This window comes from Bos indicus x Bos taurus, chromosome 10 (genome assembly GCF_003369695.1).
Source record: "Bos indicus x Bos taurus breed Angus x Brahman F1 hybrid chromosome 10, Bos_hybrid_MaternalHap_v2.0, whole genome shotgun sequence".
NCBI classification, from domain to species: Eukaryota; Metazoa; Chordata; class Mammalia; order Artiodactyla; family Bovidae; genus Bos; species Bos indicus x Bos taurus.
Genome location: NC_040085.1, coordinates 80,191,510 through 80,215,473, shown reverse-complemented (window position 1 = coordinate 80,215,473; position 23,964 = coordinate 80,191,510). Strand labels below are relative to the sequence as shown.

Below are 23,964 nucleotides of genomic sequence, written 5' to 3'. Positions count from 1 at the left end.
TCCCTGGTGGCTCAATTGTTAAAGAGTTGCTGGCAATGCAGGAGACTGCCTGCAATGCAGGAGACCTGGGTTGGATCCCTGGGTTGGGAAGATCCCCTTGAGGAGGGCATGGCAACCCACTCCAGTATTCCTGTCTGGAGAATCCCACAGACAGAAGAGCCTGGTGGGCTACATTCCACGGGGTCACAAGAGTCAGACACAACTTAGAGACTAAACCACCAATGAGTAGATTAGCAATCATCTCTCTTTGAAGAGGGATAAAATAATCAAATAAGTGTCCCTAAGTAGACACCTCATAAAATAATTATTATATGGCATTTGTCAAATTTTAAAATGATTTATGAAGAGCTGACTCATTTGAAAAGACCCTGATGCTGGGAAAGATTGAGTGCAGGAGGAGAAGGGGACAACAGAGGATGACATGGTTGGATGGCATTATCAACTCAATGGACATGGGTTTGGGTGGACTCCAGGAGTTGGTGATGGACAGGGAGGCCTGACATGCTGTGGTTCTTGGGGTTGCAAAGAGTTGGACACAACTGAGCAACTGAACTGAACTGAAAATGCTTTACAGCTCCTTTATGTTTGTTCTTGTTTTGTTTGTGCAACTTCAGTTCCAGAAAAACTAGGTAGACTGAAATAAGTTATAAATACGGAACAGTTATTTAATTTGCTAAGTGCAGACAGTCCACCTTCTGGGTATTTCTGTAGATGCTCAATAAACATGAATCAAAGTAAGATAATTTCAAACTAAGTACTCTTTTTTTCATCTTCCTATTTTTTTCAGCCTTGAATCCCCATAATGGTTAAATCAATAAACATGTCAGTATGTACGAATGGTATAGAGTCTGGCACACAGTAGGCAGTCAATAAATATTTATTACAGGAAAGCATGAATGATTACTATGTAAATTTTCTTGCTATGACTAGTAAGACGGTATTTTAAACGTTTAAAATACACCAATACTTGCCCTCCGTGTACAACTCTTATCTGGTAAACCACATTAGGTCCATCTACAGTGTTCATTCAATTTAAATATTAATCCAAATTTAGTTTGAATACTACCTGGCAGAGTAGGTGCTCAATATTTGCTAAATAAGATGCACATTCAGAAATTAGTTACTACAGCCTAAATAACCCCCACTCAGGCCCACGAACTGGACACCTCCAGCTCACATTCACCAGGTGACTTCTACCACTTCTCTCAAGTTCTGGCCCCCACTCGCCTAATAGCCAAATTAGAATCTTTCCTCAGCTTCTCGAAGTCTTCCTCTTAGGTGCTCTACGTCCCAACTGTCACCAGGGTGCTAGGGCCGCCCCACAGCCGGTCCGCGGTGGTCGGTGGGCGGGCCCAGCGATAGGCAGTGTGGCTGTTTCCTATTGGGGCTTGGTTGCTATGGTATCACCGACCTTAAACATCGCGGGCGCTACTTCCGGAAATTAAAAGAAAATTACTTCCTGAGCTGCCCGTACTTGCTATGGCCGACTGAGCAGGCACTGAGCTTAATAAAAATGAAACTTTTCCTGGAAACCCCTAGAAAAATCTCATTTAACCTTTTTAATTTGTGGGCATGACGTAGTATCATATCCCTTCTTCGCTTTATAAAGGTTTACTAATACATTCCCCCCCTCCCCAGTCTATTTGCCAGTCTCCAAAATGGCGCCGGCGACTTTGAGAAGGTCAGAGGTGAGTTCCGTGGGCCCTCCCGGTTCCGGCGCGATCGAGGCCCAGGGCGGCGAACAGTCTCCGGCACCATGTCTGGCTCCTCAGGCCCACAGGCTCAGCGTGGCCCTTGCCCGTTCGCGTTGCTGCTGCTACTCCTGCTGGGCCCCAGCTCGGTCCTCGCCATCTCCTTCCACCTTCCCGTTAACTCCCGCAAGTGCCTCCGCGAGGAGATCCACAAGGACCTGCTGGTGACGGGCGCGTACGAGATCACCGACCAGTCTGGGGGCGCCGGCGGCCTGCGCACCCATCTCAAGGTGCGGCGCGGGGCGGGGCGGGGAGGGGAGACCGCAGGCGCCGGCGAGGTGGCCGAGGATCGGGGAGTCGGGCGGGCGAAGGTCTGGAGGGCCGGCCTGGCCGCGCGGAGCGCGAAGGGCGCGCCGTCGAGACCGCCCCCTCACCCCGCTCGTTGGCGGTCGCGGGGCGGGACTGGGAACCGCGCACCGAAGCCGGGAACCCTTTAGAGGGCCCGCCAGGACCTTGGCGGATGTGGTGACCGCTGAGCGGCCGCGGCCTTGACTTTGGGTCCTTGTGGTCTTGTTCCTGTTTTGGTTTTAGGTACCTTGAACTGGTAACTAGGGGTCTTCAAAGAAGTCTTTGGAGGCTGATTATTTGTGGGGATCATCATCATAAGACATTGATACCTGCAGGAAAATAATGGAATCAGATTTACTGTGAATAATAAAAAGCTGTTATTTCTTGAGCATCAGCTGTGTTCAGGTCCCGTGCTGCTGTACACATATTAGCATTTAGTTCGTACATTACCCTATGAACTAAGTACTGTTTAGCCTCATTTTACACATGATAAAACGGAGGCTCAGAAAGGTAATAGAGCTGGTGTCAGAGCTGAAGTGGATTCTTAGGTTGGGAGTTAAGTAAGGTGACAGAAAACTGCTGCAATCTTATTCTCACCGTGTCTTTTATTTGTCATTCCTGTGATTGATTAAAGTCGATTTTTGGTGACAAAACGGTCTCAGTCTCTAGTCCTTTCCTTTCTGGTTCCCCAGAGTCTGGGCTTGGCCAAGTTTTCTGTAAATTTCAGTGATACTCTTGGATGGTGACAAGTATTACTGTATTGCCAGTTTGGTCCAATATTGATTTGGGATGACCAGACCTGATCTTCGAAGCGTTAATGTGTTCAATATCTGTCAATATTTGATTGCATTTTAGGTAATTTTATTCATTCACTATAAGCACCTGGTTTTTGTTTTTAACAGGAGGGGTCTTGAACCCAGACAGGAAGAAACATTTTTACACTAAATTAGAGCTTTGGGTGTAATAAAATCATAGTTTTATTTGTAAGTATTGGAACCCATTAGTGGTAACAGATGGCCTCCTTGGTGGGTCAAGGGTAAAGAATCCACCTGCAGTGTAGGAGACTCTGGAAATGAGGGTTGGATCCCTGGGTCAGGAAGATTTCCTGGAGAGAAGGGCATGGCAACTCACTGCAGTATTCTTGTGTGGACAGAGGAGCCTGGCGGGGCCTACAGTCACAAAGAGTTGGGCATGACTAAAGCGACTGAGTAGGCACAGTGGTTAACAGATGCAGATTATTTAAACTTTGAGAGGTAAAAACTATTTTCACCACTGTTGCACCATGACCCAGACTTTTGTTATTCTCTTCAGGCCCCAAACTTCTCTCTGGCCAAGAAAGGAATGATGGCATAATTTTATAGGCTTAGATACAGTATTTTGGGGGTCCTGCTTCTGGCTCGTCAAAGGGTGTAGGGCATAGAATCAAAGAATTTGAGCAATGAAAGAGAGTTTACTCTCATCTCTAGTGTTGCTCCTCTGATTTGTACTTACGATTTAAAACCTTAACTATTCTTCACCTGGTAAAGTTGAAATTTTCCAACATACTCTGTAGCACTCTTCATGATCTGTTCCTGAAGCTTTACGTACGTTGTCATCACTCCCCTTTGCATTTTATATATGAGCCACCCTGAACAGTACCCTAAACTCAGTTTATTTTCATCTTACAGTGTAACTAGTATTATATCTTGTCTTCCTCATTAAACTATTAGTATCGTGAGGGCAGTTGTTATTTTCGTGTTCATTTTTTTCTGAATGTCAAGCATACTGCCTTGCTTCTAGTAAGCACTTAATACAGGAAGCATATAATATAGCAGGTTCTTACAGGAATTACATTTACATCCAAGGCTGCTGAAGGGACCTCGGCAGCAGGAATCTGTATCTACATGCTACCATTTTATCATCACACATTTGCTCTCCCCACGTCTGCTCTGTTCTCTTGCTTTGTGGTTGTTTATTTCTAAGTCGGGCCCGACTCTGCAACCCCATGAACTGCTGCACACCAGGCCTCCCTGGCGTCTTTCACCATCCTCCAGAGTTTTCTCAGACTCACGTCCATTGAGTCGGTGATGCCATCCAACCGTCTCATCCTCTGTCTGCTCTGTTCTCTTGCTACTGGCCAGCTGACTCAGACTACCTCTGAGGTCCTTCTCCTGGATGCCAAGTAGGTAACAAAAATGAATGAATTGGGCCAGCTATAAGAAAAACGGCAGCCATGATTGATAAATGAGGGATAACTGGGAGGTGGAAACTGTCAGTTTGGAATAGTCAGTACTTATCTCTTGATGTGGACCTGTTGCCACATCTGGTTTTTCAAATGAAGTTAGAAATCCAGATTTTTAAGCGAAAACTCTTGATTTTAAAATATCACCAACTAATTCAAGTTGGTCTTGGCATTTGTTTTTTTATAGAGAAGAGTACAGTCTGTCCACCATGTGTACACATTACCCAGATTATCGGAATCGTGTCACACTTATTTCATCTTAACTGCTTCTCCCTTCTCATTTTATGCTGAGTCGTTGTAAACTAAAGTCTGAGTATCATGGTGTTTCAGTCTTTCATACTTCAGGATGAATCTCTTTAAAAATATGAACTTAATCACAATGTTATGTGGCTGTTTTCCTGCCTTGCAAAGTTAACAATGATTCCTTAATGCTGTCTAATGATTGATTGATGTTTAGTCACTAAATTGTATCTGACTCTCTTGTGACCCCATGTACTGTAGCCCTCTAGACTTCTATGTCCATGGGCTTTCCCAGGTGAGAATTCTGGAGTAGGTTGCCATTTCTTCCTCCAGGGGATCTTCCCAAGTCAGGGATCAAACCCACATCTCCTGCATTGGCAGGTGGATTCTTTATCGCTGAGCCACCTACCCACTTCATACTCAAATTTCTCCACTTGTCTCAAAAATAGCTATTTAAAATTAATTTGTTGTATCTCTCAAGTCTCTTTAATCTACAATAGTTTCACTCTCTCTTCCCCAGCTCCCTTTTTTTTATATGCTTGAAATTATATTGTTGGGGTCAGTGGTCCTTAAATCATGTCCTACATTGTAGGTCTGTCTCTGCTTCCTTGAGGTGTCATTTGACGAGTCTGTCCTCCACGTTCTTGTAAAAGTAATCAACTATAAATAGGTAACTAGATTCGGGTTTATGTGAGGTTACTTCACGAGTGGTATTGTGTACCTCATGTGACATCATGGCACTGCACAAGCACTTTTGTGCCCATCAGTGCTGCTAAGGTAGATCAGTAGATTCAGTGTGTGTATTAAAGTCCAACTGCTGCTCTAAACAAGTTATCATGGACTTAGTGGCTCACTGGTAGTTCAGCTGGTAAAGAATCCACCTGCAATGCAGGAGAGCCCGGTTCTATTCCTGGGTCAGGAAGATCCACTGGAGAAAGGGATAGGCTACCCACTCCAGTATTCTTGGGCTTCCCTTGTGGCTCAGCTGATAAAGAATCCGCCTGCAATGTGGGACACCTGGGTTTGATCCCTGGGTTGGGAAGATACCCTGGAGAAGGGAAAGGCCACCCACTCCATTATTCTGGCCTGGAGAGTCCATGGGGTCACAAAGAATCGGACACAACTGAGTGACTTTCACTGGTGGCTCACTGCACACATTTATCTTCCAGTTCTAGAGTTCAGAAGTCCTAGAATCAAGGTGTCAACAGTACTGTGTTCCTTCTGCAGGCTCTAGGGGAAAATCTTTACTTGCCATTTCCAACTTCTAGAGGCCACCTGCACTCTGACTGGTGACCCCTTCCTCCATCTTCAAAGCCAGAAGCATGGTATCTCCAAAACTTTCTCTTCCTTTCTCCCACCCAAACCTCTCTCCCTTCTCAGCTTCTATCATCTCATCTCCTCTGACTCTCCTACTTCTTTCTTTCCCTTATAAGGACCCTTAATTTAATTCACATCTGCAAACCCCTTTTTGCCACATAGAATCACACATTCACAAGTTCTGGAAATAAGGATATGGACATCTCTTGGGGGTTGGGAACATTATCCTGCCTACGAAGTTGGTAACAGCCTGGAGCCTCTAATGCAAAGCTGCCAATTAATCTTTAACTTGTGAAGCTATTGATGATTTATATGGGTATATTGTTTCATTAAGATTGTGAAATGATGATTTTCTGATTGTTCATTTCATGTTTACTAGCTGGAATTACTCCTAAGAAATGCATCACTTAAAGCCATTCGGTTACTCTATAACTCAGGAACGAGAGTTGGGCTTAGTGCAGAGCCCATTCCTTTGTATTGTTGGTTTTCACAGCAAGTAGTTGTTGCTCTTGTCATTCCCACTGTAGTCTGAAGAAGGCTGTTGCTGTTTGAAGTGTTATACTGAGATCATTTTTTATTGTTGTTTACTTCCATTTTTGGAGTGCTTGTTTTAGTCAGTTGCAGTCATTCTTTATGTACACTTGTCCCTTTGGCTCCTGTATCTTTTTGACCCAATCCTGTTGGACTTTGATGGCTTCCCTCTTTCGTGGAATAGCGAGGTGGTACCCTTGGCTCATCTTTTGTATGTCGAACCCCTGACTTGCATGCAGCTGTTCCTCCAGGAAGTTGTGGTTCCTTTTTGTGAGGCATGGTATTTTAGAGACCATAAGTCAGGTGTCATTTTTAAAAGTTTAATATATTGTGCAGGCTGCAGAACCTATATGTGAGCTTGATCACACTCCTTAGCACAATTTGCAAACTTTTTCATAGCCTCTGTCCACTTAGTTCTGCTTTCTCTTAAAGTTTGACCACTCACTGCCCAGACTCTGCCTCAAGAATTCTCTCTAAGCATCATTTTACCTTCTGAGGTGCAACTCCAGTGTGCAAGGATCTGAGTGGTTCAGCTTCTTTTTATATCCCAGGCCATATTCTAGGTCTCCAGACAGCCTGTTAATTATCTTCCTTTTGGTCATATATCCACCCCTGGTTTAAGCAGCCACGGTTTGGAGAAATGGATACTTTCTGCAAAAGTTGGTCACCTGGGCTTGGCATTTAGCTATTGCCCTGATTGAGACGGTCTCTCTTAGAAGGATCTTTGTGAATGTAGTGTCTTGATAAACCTGTCTCATTCATCATCCTCCTGTCACGGAGCACCTTAACGTCCAGTGAATACATGAGTGTCACCATATATCACTCTACCTTGTAGTTCAGTGTTTACCCATCTCCTCAGGTAGACTTTAAGCTTGAGCAGAGCCTGTGTCTGAATCGTCATTGAAATGCTTGTGTCTAATACAGACATCCTGGAAGGTGAAGTCAAGTGGGCCTTAGAAAGCATCACTATGAACAAAGTGGAGGTGATGGAATTCCAGTTGAGCTATTTCAAATCCTGAAAGATGATGCTGTGAAAGTGCTGCACTCAATATGCCAACAAATTTGGAAAATTCAGCAGTGGCCACAGGACTGGAAAAGGTCAGTTTTCATTCCAATCCCAAAGAAAGGCAATGCCAAAGAATGCTCAAACTACTGCCCAATTGCACTCATCTCACACGCTAGTAAAATAATGCTCAAAATTCTCCAAGCCAGGCTTCAGCAATACGTGAACTGTGAACTTCCAGATGTTCAAGCTGGTTTTAGAAAAGGCAGAGGAACCAGAGATCAGATTGCCAACATCCGCTGGATCATGGAAAAAGCAAGAGAGTTCCAGAAAAACATCTATTTCTGCTTTATTGACTATGCCAAAGCCTTTGACTGTGTGGATCACAACAAACTGTGGAAAATTCTAAAAGAGGCGGGAATACCAGACCACCTGACCTGCCTCTTGAGAAAGCTGTATGCAGGTCAGGAAGCCACAGTTATAACTGGACATGGAACAACAGACTGGTTCCAAATAGGAAAAGGAGTACGTCAAGGCTGTATATTGCCACCCTGTTTATTTAACTTCTATGCAGAGTACATCATGAGAAACGCTGGACTGGAAGGAACACAAGCTGGAATCAAGATTGCCGGGAGAAATACCAATAACCTCAGATATGCAGATGACACCACCCTTATGGCAGAAAGTGAAAAAGAACTAAAGAGCCTCTTGATGAAAGTGAAAGAGGAGAGTGAAAAAGTTGGCTTAAAGCTCAACATTCAGAAAACAAAGATCATGGCATCCGGTCCCATCATTTCATGGGAAATAGATGGGGAAACAGTGTCAGACTTTATTTTTCTGGGCTCCAAAATCACTGCAGATGGTGATTGCAGCCATGAAATTAAAAGACACTTACTCCTTGGAAAGAAAGTTATGACCAACCTAGATAGCATATTCAAAAGCAGAGATACTACTTTGCCAACAAAGGTCCATCTAGTCAAGGCTATGGTTTTTCCATAGTCATGTATGGATGTGAGAGTTGGACTATGAAGAAAGCTGAGTGCTGAAGAATTGATGCTTTTGAACTGTTGGAGAAGACTCTTGAGAGTCCCTTGGACTGCAAGGAGATCCAACCAGTCCATCCAAGGAGATCAGTCCTGGGTGTTCATTGGAAGGACTGATGCTGAGGCTGAAACTCCAATACTTTGGCCACCTCATGCGAAGAGTTGACTCACTGGAAAAGACCGTGATGCTGGGAGGGATTGAGAGGCAGGAGGAAAAGGGGACGACAGAGAATGAGATGGCTGGATGGCATCACCGACTCGATGCACATGAGTTTGGGTGGACTCTGGGAGTTGGTGATGGACAGGGAGGCCTGGTGTGCTGCGATTCATGGGGTCGCAGAGAGTCGGACACGACTGAGCAACTGAACTGAAATGAATACAGTGGATGGTACAAAGTAGGACTTCAGCCTAAGGAATGAATGAACAAATGAATTGGCACTGTCCTAATCTAATCTCTGATCTTTTCCTCTTCACTTGTCTCCTCCTACTCCTAACTGTGGCCATTCTGAATACCTTGCAGTTCTTTGAGCACAGTGTTCTCTTAATGGGGACCAGTCTTTGCCTGTACACCTCTCCTGTGTGCTTCCCCAGTAATGGAAAGTAATGTCATGCCTACTGTGTAGGCATTATTGTACAACTGAGTTAAATATTTTAGTCTTATTGAGCTTGGGTCTGGAGTCAGACAGATTTGGATTCAGATCCCATCAGCTCCACCATTTAAAGGGGGTATGGTCTTAGGGGAATTACTTAACCTTTCTCTCTGAGTCTCTTCTATGTAAGATGGGGATGATAGTGTTTGTAGAATTATTAGAAGGGCTAATGGAATGATCTCTTTATTGTGCAGGGCTTATTGCAGTGGGCCATAGATATTAGTACTTTGCTTTTCTCTCTAGTAAATGAAAATTGAATTGCCTATCTAACTTCCTCTCCCTGTGTCATTGCAGTGACAGATAAAGAGCATTTTAATGAGTAATTCTGAGGTTTTGTGATTTTCCCATTCATTCAGTAAATATTTATTTAATACTTAGTACAAATGCCAGACATAGCTGGGATTATAGGCATGCATAGCAGACAGGTCCTTGACCTCTAGTGAGAACAAAGACAAAATACAAGTTTAAAAAAATACAGACAAATCTCAGGTAGTAATAAGGATTATAATGAAAATCAAGCAATAGGTGGTAAGGAGTGGTTAATAGGGTAAAATGTATTTGAGTGGCCAGCCAAGGCCTTTCTTTTTTTTTTTTTTAATTTAATTAATTAATTTTCTATTGTTCTGGGTCTTTTCTCCAGTCGTGGAGTTGGGGCTACTCTCTGGTTACGGTGAGCAGGCCTCTGGTTTGCAGTGGCTTCACTGACTCTAGTACGCACGGGCTTCAGTAGTTGCAGCTCCCAGGCTCTAGAGCACAGGCTCAATAGTTGTGGCCCATGGGCTTAAGTTGCTTGGTAGCATGCGGGAATCTTCCCAGATCAGGCATCAAACCTGTGTCTCCTCAGTTGGCAGACAGAGTCTTTACCACTGAGCTACCAGGGAAGCCCCAGCCAAGGCCTTTCTGAACAGAGAGAGAAGTGGATTGAAATGATGGGTGGGACTATGTTGCAAAGATTTCTCCTTCAGGCCCATATTGGGATGTGTTTTCTGTTGAGATTTCCAATTGAGGTTATTCCTTCCCTACTCGTTTCATAAAATGAGGCTAAATCAGGCTAAATAGTTTCAGATTTAAAGATTGCTGCACAGAATTCAAGCAGGAAATACCAGCCCATTCTGCAGAGTGAACATAGAAGTTTTCTCATACTTCAGGTCCACAATAAAAGCCTGTTGTAGGGACTCAGAATCTGTGAGTTACAAACCACATTTTCATAAAGACATTTTCATAAAGATGGAGATTCCAGTATCCGTTGTTCTTTGGAATCCGTGTTAATAGTGAAAATTGGAGGGTGAATTAATTTTAGGGGATGAGATGAGTTATTGCCTAAGGGTGATTTATACTTTGGAAATACATTACAGAAAAAAGAGAAAGCAGTTGTGAGGAGATGTCATAATCATCACCAGAAAAGAAAGAAAAGCCTGATGGTAATGATTTAGGTCACTTATACATTTTTAGCTTTTTCCAAATAATCCAATTGGTCTAACTTTTTTCTTATTGTCATTCTTCAAGAGTGCTGTTGCTATTAATAATTCATTTTGCCAAATGAGATTATTTTTTATTTGGCTATTACACTCAGATATGGTCCCAGTGTTTCCCAGCTAGCTTACAGATGAGAAAGCCAAACAAGATCATTTGGAAAGTTCAGTGTTGAGTCATAGGCCTATCACAGTTTAACCCTAAAAATGATCAAGAAGAACCTTGGCCGTTGGGAAACCATTGGTCTATAATTTTTTCCACCACTAAAAGCTGTATGAAAAGATCGTGTGTGTGTGCGCACGCGCGCGAATGTGTGCGCACTCATGTGCGCTACACATTTAATTGATTTTATTTGGAGTAGTTAACGCTTCAGCTCATGATTACTGTTGTCTATGCTGAGGGCTGATCTTTTTCTCTTAAGAAAAATACATCTTTCTCAAATTTACATTTGATGTGACTGTTATCCAGTGGATTAGAAACAGATCAAGAAATAGATGGTTTAGTACAGAAAGCTGATTGGTACATTAAAATGTAATGATATTAAAATCTAGTTTATTTTATGTGTTATATACTAATTTCTAGATTTAAATTAAAACCTGATTGTGTGTTTCTATCTCCATAAAAGTTAAACAACATTACTTCATTTAAACCTTTCTCATTCGACATTTGTCCACAGCCTTCTCTCTTTTCAAGTGATCTAGAGAAGGGGGCTGCTTAGAATTTGAAATTTCTGTATCATGTCTTTATGATGACTTCTCGTGTTTCTAGGGAAGGGGAACTGATTTCTAAAGGTAATCTAGTGGGCTGCAGTGGCTTCTTTACTGTTTCTTGTGTGAGTTGCTGACTGGTGGTTGATCCTGAGCTGTGGCCCCCATATGCATATGCAGCCTCGAAGCCTGGACAGTGGAGCCTTCTGTGAAATCAGCCAGCTGGCCACAGACCAGAATTTGGGCTCCCAAACAAGCCTCCGACTTGAGGGAGGTTGATGTCATCTGCTTTATCCTGTGCCCCCAACCTCATTGTTCGACACAACTTGTGGGAAATCAAGGGACTAGTTGTTAAGAAAGAACAAGGCTTTGTTTGTGCCTGAAAGGGTCACACTGGAGGTTTTTACCGTAAATAACTTTGGAACAGTATGAAAAAAAACATTTGATCTGGCTTCACCCCCGCAGCAGTATTGTTAGGGCAGCAACTGGTCTTTCCTTCTCATTCCCCTTCCCTTCCTCCCTCTTTTTCTCCCCCGCCTACCCTGCACTCCCCCTCACTCCCACCCCCCCAGTCAATAATGACGTATTGCCTGTGTTGAGTTAATACAGTAAATGCTGATGGAATCAGGAAGAGAGCATCTATCCATTATCATACCACTGCCTGGAAATTTTCCATGTCTAGTTTTCAGTACTTCAGAAGCTTCTTTAAACATCACTTCTGTGCTATGCTATGCCATTGCTGAATTGTGTTGGAAATTTGAAAGAATTTAGTGTTGCTAGATGCTGCTTATGGCCTTCTAAGTTTGACTTTGTTCTGGGTAAAATCTAGATGTCCTTTGATTTCAGGGATGCTGTTGGTAGACTTCATACTTAATCTTGTTTGAAAGATCAGAGTAAATTTGTTTTAAATATAGCTGCTAGGCTATCAGAGTCATCCATATTCTTTGTATATAGCCTCTTGGAAGTATTTCTGATACTACTTTTCTAGTGTAATACTATAGCATCTTCGTGATTTGGTGTTCTCTCCCATTAGAGTAATAGACCCTACAGCTTTAGATTCAGCGTGAACTCTTACAAACTGAAACGTATGGACTTGCAACCTCTGATCATTATATATGCATCCACAGTCCTCTCTTCTCCTCCCCCAAACATAATGTTGTTGAGTCCTTTGTGTTTATTACTTATCAGTAAAACACATGCAGGAATTTCTGAAGTCGTCTGATACTTCTTACTGTGGCCTAGTAGCAGCTAAAATGATTCATTGAATACCTCCTTTGTTCACTTCAGTTGCTCAGTTGTGTCCAACGTTTTGTGACCCCATGGACTTCATCACACCAGGCTTCCCTGTCCGTCACCAACTCCTGGAGTTTGCTCAAACTCATGTCCGTTCAGTCAGTGATACCATCCAACCATCTCATCCTCTGTTGTCCCCTTCTCCTCCTGCCCTCAGTCTTTGCCAGCATCTGGGTTTTTTCCAATGAGTCATCAGCTGGCCAAAGTAATGAGTTTTGGCTTCAGCATCAGTCCTTCCAATGAAAATTCAGGCTGATCACCTTTAGGACGGACTGGTTTGATTTCCTTGCAGTCCACGGGACTCTCGAGTCTTCCCCAACACCACAGTTCAAAAACATCAATTCTTTGGCTCTCCGCTTTCTTTATAGTCCAGCTCTCACATCCATACATGACTACTGGAAAAACCATAGCTTTGACTAGAAGGACCTTTGTCAGCAAACTAACATCTCTGCTTTTTAACATGCTGTCTAGGTTGGTCATAGCTTTTCTTCCAAGGAACAAGTGTCTTTTCATTTTATGGCTGTAGTCACCACCTGCATTGATTTTGGAACCCAAGAAAATAAAGTCTGTCATTGTTTCCATTGTTTCTCCATCTATTTGCCATGAAGTGATGGGACCATCATGCCATGATCTTAGTTTTTTGACTGTTGAGTTTTAAGCCAACTTTTTCACTCTTCTCTTTCACTTTCATCAAGAGGCTCTCTAGTTCTTCACTTTCTGCCATAAGGGTGGTGTCATCTGCATATCTGAGGTGACTGATTTCTCCCAGCAATCTTGATTCCAGCTTGTGCTTCATCCAGCCTAGCATTTCTCATGATGTACTCTGCATGTAAGTTAAATAAGCAGGGTGACAGTAGACAGCCTTGACGTACTCCTGTCCCAATTTGGGACCAGTCCCTTGTTCCATGTCTGGTTCTAACTGTTGCTTCTTGACCTGCATGCCGATTTCTCAGGAGGCAGGTAAGGTGGTCTGGTATTCCCATCTCTTGAAGAACTTTCCACAGTTCGTTGTGATCCACACAAAGGCCTCAGTGTAGTCAGTAAAGCAGAAGTAGATGTTTTTCTGGAACTTTCTTGCTTTTTCTGTAATCCAGCGGATGTTGGCAATTTGATCTCTGGTTCCTCTGGCTTTTATAAATCCAACTTGAACATCTGGAAGTTCATGGTTCATGTACTGTTGAAACCTGGCTTGCAGAATTTTGAGCATTACTTTGCTAGCATGTGAGATGAATGCGATTGTGCGGTAGTTTGAACATTCTGTGGCATTGCCTTTCTTTGGGATTGGAATGAAAACTGACCTTTTCCAGGCCTGTAACCACTGCTGAGTTTTCCAAATTGGCTGACATACTGAGTGCAGCACTTTTATAGCATCATCTTTTAGGATTTGAAATAGCTCAACTGTAGTTCCTTCACCTCCACTAACTTTGTTTGTAGTGATGCTTCCTAAGGCCCACTTGACTTCGAATTCCAGGATGTCTGGCTGTAGGTGAGTAATCACACAATCATGGTTATCTGGGTCATGAAGATCTTTTTTGCATAGTTGTGCTGTGTATTCTTGTCACCTCTTCTTAGTATCTTCTGCATCTGTTAGGTCCATACTATTTCTGTCCTTTATTGAGCCCATCTTTGCATGAAATATTCCCTTGCTGCTGCTGCTGCTAAGTCACTTCAGTCGTGTCCAACTCTGTGCGACCCCATAGACGGTAGCCCACCAGGCTCCCCCGTCCTTGGGATTCTCCAGGCAAGAGTACTGGAGTGGGGTGCCATTTCCTTCGCCAATGCATGAAAGTGAGAAGTGTAAGTGAAGCTGCTCAGTCGTGTCCAACTCTTAGCGACCCCATGGACTGCAGCCCACCAGGGTCCTCCATCCATGGGATTTTCCAGGCAAGAGTACTGGAGTGGGGTGCCATCGCCTTCTCTGGAAATGTTCCCTTGGTATCTCTAATTTTCTTGAAGAGATCTCTAGTCTTTCCCATTCTTTTGTTTTCCTCTATATCTTTGCATTGATCACTGAGGAAGACTTTCTCATCTCGCCTTGCTATTCTTTGGAACTCTGCATTCAGATGGGTGTATCTTTCCTTTTCTCCTTTGCCTTTAGCTTCTCTTCTTTTCTAAGCTATTTGTAAGGCCTCCTCAGACGACCATTTTGCCTTTTTGCATCTCTTTTTTCTTGATCACTGCCTCCTGTACAATGTCGCGAACCTCTGTTCATAGTTCTGGCACTCTATCAGATCTAATCCCTTGAATCCCTTTAACATGTTTTGTTAAAGTGCTGCATTAACAAACCAAGCACCTGCTTTGGCAGGTACTTTGTATCCCTTCAGTTTCTAAATCTTCCTGCAGCTTCCTTTGGGTTTACCTGTCTTTTCCTTTTTCATGTAACAACCATGTCGGCCCTAGTCATCCCTGGGTTTAGTCAGTGTAGACTACTTTATCTAGTTTGCCATCCGTTGGCACTTTGAGGTTGGAAGTATGGTTAGTTACCTAAACGTTTAATTCTAACAATAACCTCGTGAAATACTTACTCTTGTCCTTATTTTACATATGAGGCACAGAGAGGTCAAGGAACATACCCAGGGCTTTACAGCTAGTAAGTGGCACAACTGTGACTTGAATATCAACTTGCAGTTTGACTCTGGAACCTTCAGTCTAACTATTGTGCTCTACTGTCTCTCAGAGGGAGAGAAGGGTAGGTGTTTCTGTTTTGGTTCATTTTTGTGCAATGTATAGAGCTTCTCTATACATTGTATAGGGTTCATTTAGTTCATTCTATAGGGTTCATTTGGTTCTATACATTTGGTTCATTTTGTTCAATGTATAGGGACTTGGTTGTTTCTGAATTCCTTAGTTGTTCAGAAGCTACAAGGTTGATGTTTATCCTTAAAATGACTTGTACACTTTGTGTACTCAGTATTATACCACAGACTGATCATAAACCTAAGGAAGACAGTGCAGGGTAGGAGCCTGTATGAAGGAAATTACATTTTCAAAATTTTACCACCTACACTCAAGGTGCAAGTTGATTGCCCTCTGCTGCTATGGCCTGAGTGGTGTATGGACTTGGACTGCTGGGGTATGGAGCTGATTCAGCAAATGAAAGCAGTGTGTGAACTGTGCCAGTAGAAAGACACAGCCTTGCCACCTTCCCCACAGACAATATGTCACTTTACAAGAGTAGGTATAGACCTGTCTGAATTACCTGTTTGTGTTTAAATACATCCTTGTGGCTCAGACAGTGGCAAATCTGCCTGCAAGGCAGGAGACCTGGGTTCGATCCCTGGGTCGGGAAGATACCAGAAGAAGGGAATGGCAACCCACTCCAGTATCCTTGCCTGGAGAGTCCCATGGGCAAAGGAGCCTGCCGGGTACAGTTCGTGGGGTTGCAAAGAGTCAGACACGACTCAGCAACTGACACACAACATAAGTAAATGAAAGTGTTTGTTTGCTTGCTTGACTTTGATTATAAATTTCTAAAGACTCTGGAGGTATATGTGTGTGTATGTGTTTGACTTCATCCTTCTGAATAGTATTTTTAAAATAAGCTTTTTATTTTAGAACAGTTTTAGATTTCCAGAAAAACAGTGAAGATAATGGAGTTCCCAGGTACCCCACAACCAGTTCCCCCTGTTGTATGGTACATTAGTCACAGGAATGAACAAGTATTTATACGTCATTATTAACTGAAGTCTGTACTTTATTCAGATTTCCTTAGTTTTTAACCCAATGTTTTGTTTTCCTGTTCCAGGATCTCATCCTTGATATGTAACGTTTAGTCATATTTCTTAGGGCTCCTCTAGATTATTACAGTTTCTCAGATTTTCCTTGTTTCTGACAGCCATTTGAGTTTTGAGGCATACTAGTCAAGTATGTGAAGGCAATGGCACCCCACTCCAGTACTCTTGCCTGGAAAATCCCATGGATGGAGGACCCTGGTAGGCTGCAGTCCAAGGGGTCGCTAAGAGTCGGACACGACTGAGCAACTTCACTTTCATTTTTCACTTTCATGCATTGGAGAAGGAAATGGCAACCCACTCCAGTATTCTTGCCTGGAGAATCCCAGGGACGGGGGAGCCTGGTGGGCTGCCGTCTATGGGGTCGCACTGAGTCGGACACGACTGAAGCGACTTAGCAGCAGCAGCAGCAGCAGCAGTCAAGTATGTTATAAGAGACCCCTCTGTTAGAGTTCATCTGATGTTTTCTCAGTGATGAAACCTGGAATTATGGGTTTGGGGAAGGAAGAACACAAAAGTAAAGTGTCATTTTCGTCATATCGTATGGAACATACGGGAGCATGCTGTCAACATGAATTATCACTGTTGTATTGACCTTGATCATGTGGCAGAGGTCGTGTCTGTCAGGCTTCTCAAGTTCCTCCCCTTCTGTACTACACTCTTTGGAAGGAAGTCACTGTGTACGGCCCACACTTGAGTGGGGAGTTATGCGCGACCTCCTTAAGAGACAACTCTACATAAATTATTTGAGAGTGTTCTTCACGGGAGACTTTTCTCTTCTCCCCTGCTTGTTTGTTTGATCATTTATGTCAGTATGGATTCATGGCTGTTTATTTTATACTCTGCATTACAGTCCAGTACTACTTTATTCTGTTGCTCAGATTGTTTCAGCTTTGGCTTTTGGGTGTCCTTTCGTTCAATTCATGTGTCCCTTTGACATACCCTGTTGGCGTTTTTTGTCTTGGTTTGTTTTTGAGCGCTTCTCTACTTCCTGGCACTACAAGATGTTCCGGGCTCATCTTGTGTGTTTCTTGCCCCAGTCCTGGATTCAGCTGTTTCTCCAAGGGGGCCTTTTATTGAAGAATAAAAGGTAATTATTGCTAATTAGGACCCAAGATCTGGATGGGTAGTATTATTTTAAGATATCTTTTCCTGACATTCACACACACACACACACACAGCAGCAGTAAGTGGCCAAAAGTAGTCCCAGCCTTATTGCAACTTTTCTTAAGGCTGAGATTTCCCAGGGCAGCCAGAGGACCTAGGATGGTGCTAGAGGGTGGAGGCCTGGGGCTCAGGAGCTTTCACCCAGTTCCTTCAGGTCCCGCCTCTGCATTAGATCAGGCGGATGTTCTGGCGGGTCACTAAAAGGATCCGTCTCAGTTGTCTTAATATTTGTATCTTTAGCCAGGCCATGTTTGAAAGTGGAAAGTCTAATATTGGTCACAGTCCTTTCACAAGGACCTTCCTGATAAATTGTTCTTCTCATTTAGTTCCAGGAAAATTAATCTCTGAAGATAAATTTGTGAGCTTTCATCAGTAAACAAATGATGTATAACCCAACTTGTTTCTTTCTTAATCTTGGCTTCCGGAAAACTGAGAGCCAGATTTATCGTGCAGATGCCATTTGCTGAGTTCTGATTGTTAGTGCCTTCATTCTATTTGATAGCACCTATTTGTTTCTTCTTCCAGGTGAACTCTGTTCCTTGAATTCTTAATTGCTTTATCTGCCTGGTGTTTGGGCCTAAGCTACTTGATCCTCTTGAAGCGGGGGGTATTATCTTGAATGTGTGGCAAAGGAAGAGGGTCAGGCTTCTGGAGCAGGACCTGCCCAAGAACCTGTTTTCTCTGACCACTACCTAGAATGGTCCAAGAAAATCCAATTCTAAATGAGTCTGTATTCCCAGTGGACCTGTATTCTCACTTATTTTATGAAGTGAGTATTCACATATTCTTGACATCAGCTACTGTGCATGTACAATTAACACTTTCCTACTTTATAAGTTGTGAACTTTGCCTTGCCTTTTTCCTTCAGAAGGTGTTATCTAGAAACAGACCTTTATTACTTTCTATTCCTTGATGTCATATGGACAGATTTTATGGCTTGATATTACCTTTGTTTAATTAAGAACTTCACAGTAAATTTTAAAAATGTTCTTTTATTGTTTAAGCGGGAATCCTTTATGAGCTTGCTGTTTGCCACCTTGTGGGCTTGTACTGGCCCATTAAACTCAGTTTATGTTGCTTACTTAATCCTTGTGGGCATACATTTTTTGGTCTTGTTCTGTGGGCTCTCTGTTTTTAAAATTTCTCAAATCTGGCCCCTGTCTCTCCATACCCACAGCCTTTATCATTTCTAACCTGAATGACTGGGTTAGTGTCCTAACTCATCTTCTTATCTCTGGTATTCTTCCTTCTTGAGTCTGTTCACAGTATTGAGTCTCTTCACAGTGTTAGCAGATTTATCTTTCTAAATTGCAAGTTGAATCACATTACTCTTATTTCAAAAAAAAAAAGTGTAGAGAAATCTCACTACTCAAAAATAACTAATATTATTAAAGTGCTTTAATTAAATGGTGGCTCAGATGGTAAAGCGTCTGCCTATAATGCAGAAGACCTGGGTTCAATCCCTGGGTTGGGAAGATCTCCTGGAGAAGGAAATGGCAACCCACTCCAGTATTCTTGCCTGGAAAATCCCATGGATGGAGGAACCTGGTAGGCTACAGTCCATGGGGTTGCAAAGAGTCAGACACAACTGAGCGACTTCACACTTACACTCATATGTATGCTACTCAGTTTTTGTATTTAAAATCTCACCTATAATCAAATCTTGATTTACAGACAGCATTAGAACATCCAGTTTATTATAAGGAATCCACTCCTTTTGTGTTCCACATCACAAGTAGCTTCCTGTCTTAGGTAATGAAATGTGCCTTCTGCCCAGACAGTCATGTGCTCTAGAAAAGAAGCCTGAGACCCAGTCTGTCATAATATTGTGTCAAACCCTTGCTTTATTTGCGATCATTCACTTAGCAATATATGCCGCTACTTGTGTTACAGGCCTTTCTCTAGGAATGGGGCAGTTTAAGTTTGGAAAACTTAGAAGAGCCAACAACTTAGAAGACAGGAATTGTTATTTGTGGAAAGCAAAGATGTCTTTTTTTAGAAGAAACTTCTTATCCCCACACCCATCTTCCCACACCTCCTGTAGTCCTTGGCATAATTAACGTGAAATTTGCAGGAGCAGCTCTTCCAGACTTGTCCTCCAGCAAGCCTTCTTTTCTGTCTCTCCTTGTATCAGGGGCCCCATTTCCACTCTCCACTTGCACCACATCAAGATTTGTGTTATACAAGAAATGTGTCCTCATATATCTTTCTCCTTTTGTAGTATATTCTTTTGGTAATTGTCTACTTGTATTTTTGTGACACATCTCTCTCTAGGAAGTGATACTGGCCTACAATCTATAAAGTGAGCTTTTGCTAATAAAGTCACTTATATCAACTGTATCAACTGTTAGAATGTTCGAAATTTACCGTATTTTGGTTTCACCTTCTAATCTAATTCTTGTCTTTGGGAGTGTTTGGACCATATCATCATAATAGACTGTCTTTTATAGACAGTGTTTTCTTTCTTTTCTCCACTTTGTATAAGTTCTCTTCCCAAGTATTATTTGCTACCTGTTCTTACTTACTTTTTCTTATAGATTACAGATTCTGCTGGCCATATTCTGTACTCCAAGGAGGATGCGACCAAGGGGAAGTTTGCCTTTACCACTGAAGATTATGACATGTTTGAAGTGTGTTTTGAGAGCAAGGGTAAGTAAATCAGAGTGTTGTCCCTGAATTAAGCAGCATCTTCCAAGTAAGTTAGAGTATGAACTTTTTCTCTCCTGGCCTCTCCTGGCAGGAAGAGGAAATGAAAACTACATTTGCTGGGGTGCATACACATATAAGTCAAAGTCAGCGAGTGGGTAGAGTTCTGCATGTGCAAGAGTAGGCATTTCTTGAATGCTGTACTTGGCTTGAATAACAGAGCTAAATTTTGTATAGATGCTAGAAAGTAGTGCATTTATATGCTAGTGACATGTTTTCTTAGAGGTTAGAAGTAGGGTCTGTCTAACAAATCACATCTCATCAGAAACACTTTTTGATCTCCAGGGCACTTGCTGTTTCCCAGTCCTCGTGTCTTGCTGTGGCTTGTTCTGTGCATATCAAGGCCAAGAGCCCTTAGAAACTTTTAAGCTGATTGATTATCTGATGGCTTCTGCGCATGATGGTTGGTGAAAAAGCAGATGCTTCTTCACTCCCTGTTCTTCAGCTTCAAGGATACCAGACTGTAAAAACTGTATGCATTTATACCTGCCATATTACTTGGGGCCCTTTGGGGCTGCAGGACAAATGGAACGAAACTCAAACTGGCTTAAAGAAAGACTGTGTGACTGCAAACAGGGGAGTTGACAATGTGGTGCTGGCTTCAGGCACAACAGTATCTTGGGGTTTTAACAGCATCATGGGCATTTTACCTCATTTTTAAAGCTTTTTGCCTCCATTTGACTTTATTCTCAGGCTTTCTCCATAAGGTAGCAAAAGGACTTCTGGCAATTTTACATTTATACAGTGTTCAGAACATAATGATCCTAGAAGAAAAGCAAGCACCTTTACCAACAGCATCAATGGATTCCCAGGAATAGCAAAAGAACTAGCAGCTTTTAACAGTTAACCAAAAACTGACCCCTTGAGCTCAAATGGGTCAATTTAGTCTGAAAGCTAAAGGAGTTCTCCCAAAGTAAATGGAATAATAGAATGGAACATGAAAAGACTGTAATAATAATTTCATGATTGATACCCCTCTCCCTGCCAGTTCCAGGATGTCTCAGTAGTATTCTAGATGGTTGTACTGTTCTTACCTCAAAACTCAGACATCTAAGACTATATTCATGACCACCTCTTTCAGACTAGTTCCCTTTATTCATCAGTATTACCACTGTCCTTGCAGTTATCTGGGCTCACAGTTTTGAAATTACGTACTTAATGTCTTTTCTGGTCTGTCATCAAGTTGTGCTGATACTTCTTTCAAAATACCTCCTATATCTGCCACCACACAACTCTGAACTCTCAACTATAGAATTGTGGATTATGTCAATAGCCTTCTAACCAGTATCCCTGCTTTTCATGTATCCAGATACTGCCACCAGATTTATCTCCTAAAACTTTGATTATATCAGTCCTTCTTTGAAAGCTTTTGCTGCTTTATAGTGGCAATAATGTTCCTGTTCTGTAGAATGAACCCCAGAATCATGAAATTTTCAAGCTAGATGAGATTTTAGGCACCGTGGCTTTTAATAGCCTCTATACTCTTGCTCCATCCAGCCTTGTCTCCCTCTGCCCATCAGGCTCCAGCCATTCTGGTTTCATTTTTCCCTCTAAACTTGTCACGTTTATTCATTTGCTGGAATGCCCTCTCCTATATTAACATAAGTTTACCTTTAGATGGGGAAACAGTGGAAACAGTGTCAGACTTTATTTTGGGGGGCTCTAAAAATCACTGCAGATGGTGATTGCAGCCATGAAATTAAAAGACGCTTACTCCTTGGAAGGAAAGTTATAACCAACCTAGACAGCATATTAAAAAGCAGAGACATTACTTTGCCAACAAAGATCCGTATAGTCAAGGCTATGGTTTTTCCAGTGGTCATGTATGGATGTGAGAGTTGGACTGTGAAGAAAGCTGAGCGCCAAAGAATTGATGCTTTTGAACTGTGGTGTTGAAGAAGACTCGTGAGAGTCCCTTGGACTGCAAGGAGGTCCAACCAGTCCATCCTAAAGAAGATCAGTCCTGGGTGTTCATTGGAAGGACTGATGCTAAAGCTGAAACTCCCAATACTTTGGCCACCTCATGTGAAGAGTTGACTCATTGGAAAAGACTCTGATGCTGGGAGGGGTTGGGGGCAGAAGGAGAAGGGGACGACAGAGAATGAGATGGCTGGATGTTATCACCAACTTGATGGATGTGAGTCTGAGTGAACTCCGGGAGTTGGTGATGGACAGGGAGGCCTGGCGTGCTGTGATTCATGGGGTTGCAAAGAGTCAGACACGACTGAGCGACTAAACTGAACTGACCTGAACCTTTAGAATACATCTTTTTGAATACATCCCTCAGCCATTCTAGTCTGCTTAATATCTCAATTAACTGACTTACCCATTGCTGTTCTAGGTGTTGGGGAGATAGCAGTGAATACAACAGAAGTCTCTGCTCTCAGTGGAGCTTACATTTTCATTGGAGCAAATAGATAATAGGCAAATATAAGTCAGATGGTCATGAGGGCTTTGGGGAAAAAGCAAACACCTTGAGATGCTGAGCATGTCTCAGAAATACCAAGCAGGTAACTGTGGCTTCTTCCGAATAGCGCATCACTTACTACTGGAGATACACGTGTATCACACACACAGCCTTGTGTTGTTTAAATGTCTTATGTATATATTTTACATTCCCAATTTTGAGTTCTTTGAAGGCAGAGATCTTCTGTTTTAAATTTCTTATATGCTGATGCCATGCATGTAAATGCCTAGGAACTAGTTTTAAACTGTGTGTGTCTATGTATAAACGTGTATACACACACATATTATAGTCAACACTCAATTTCTAGTTTTATTTGTGTTTATCCGTTTGTTTATTCAGATATGAAGACCTGATACCCTGTGGTCTTTGGAGCACCTTTTAGAAGATCGTCCATTTGCCAGGCAAATGCAAAGAGAGATTACTAACGGGTCTTTTTACAAAGGAGACCCTTTGGAGCCATGATGTCAACTAAGGGGATAGGCTGGCTATTCTGTGCAAGAAACTGTGTGTTCTGGACTCCGTGGTCTGTGGTTTTGTGGTTTCACTTGTATTTGAATAATGCTAAAGCTGTGCTGTGACAGATTGTGGGAGAAGTCTGTTAGGAGAGTATCTTGATCATTTGGAGCAGATGGAGCTATGAGCTGCTTGGATTTCACTTTTAAATGAGGAAAAAGAAGCAAAAAATTTGGATTTGGGAGAAGACACCTCTCTGAGGGTCCCTTTTTGTTTTGCTTTCTTTTGTTCTTGGAAACCTAATTAGTTTAATGCTCAGAAGGGATCTGTGATTTGGCTTAGTTTCTTTTTTTTTTTTTCCCCTAGTATTTATTTTGGAGAAGGGAATGGCAACCCACTCCAGTGTTCTTGCCTGGAGAATCCCAAGGACGGGGGAGCCTGGTGGGCTGCTGTCTGTGGGGTCACACTGAGTCGGACACGACTGAAGTGATTAGCAGTATTTATTTATTCATTTGACTGGGCCTTAGTTTTGGAATCTTCAGTCTTTGTTGCAGCATGTGGACTTCCTAGTGGTGGCATGTGAACTCCTAGTGGTAGCATGCGGGATCTAGTTCCCTGACCAGGGATCAAACCCGGGGCCCCTGTGTTGGGACTGCAGAGCCTTAGTCACTGGACCAGCAGGACTTAGTTTCTTGACCCTACCTATTGAGTCTTACTTTATTGCTTTCAACTTGACCTGTCCGGTTTATGCAAAAGAACGTCTTTACTGTCTTTTAAACATGCTACCCTCTTTTCTTCCTTCCTGGTTATTTATTTTTGGTTGTGCTGGGTCTTTGTTGCTGCTCGCAGGTTTTCCCTAGTTGAGGCAAGTGGGGGCTACTTTTTAGTTGTGGTGGGCGGCTTCTTATCCACTGTACCACCAG

The 23,964-nt window shown here is 42.6% G+C and overlaps 1 protein-coding gene across 1 annotated transcript in view; it reads left to right on the top strand.

The window, feature by feature from the left end:
- The first annotated feature begins 1,709 nt into the window (after positions 1 to 1,709).
- Positions 1,710 to 23,964, top strand: part of TMED10 (transmembrane p24 trafficking protein 10) — a 35,009-nt gene continuing 12,754 nt past the window's right edge. Inside the window, exons 1-2 of the mRNA XM_027552463.1 lie at positions 1,710 to 1,981; positions 19,953 to 20,064. Coding sequence (XP_027408264.1) covers positions 1,757 to 1,981; positions 19,953 to 20,064 — 337 coding nt within the window. The 5' untranslated portion in view covers positions 1,710 to 1,756. The remainder of the gene's footprint in view (positions 1,982 to 19,952; positions 20,065 to 23,964) is intronic.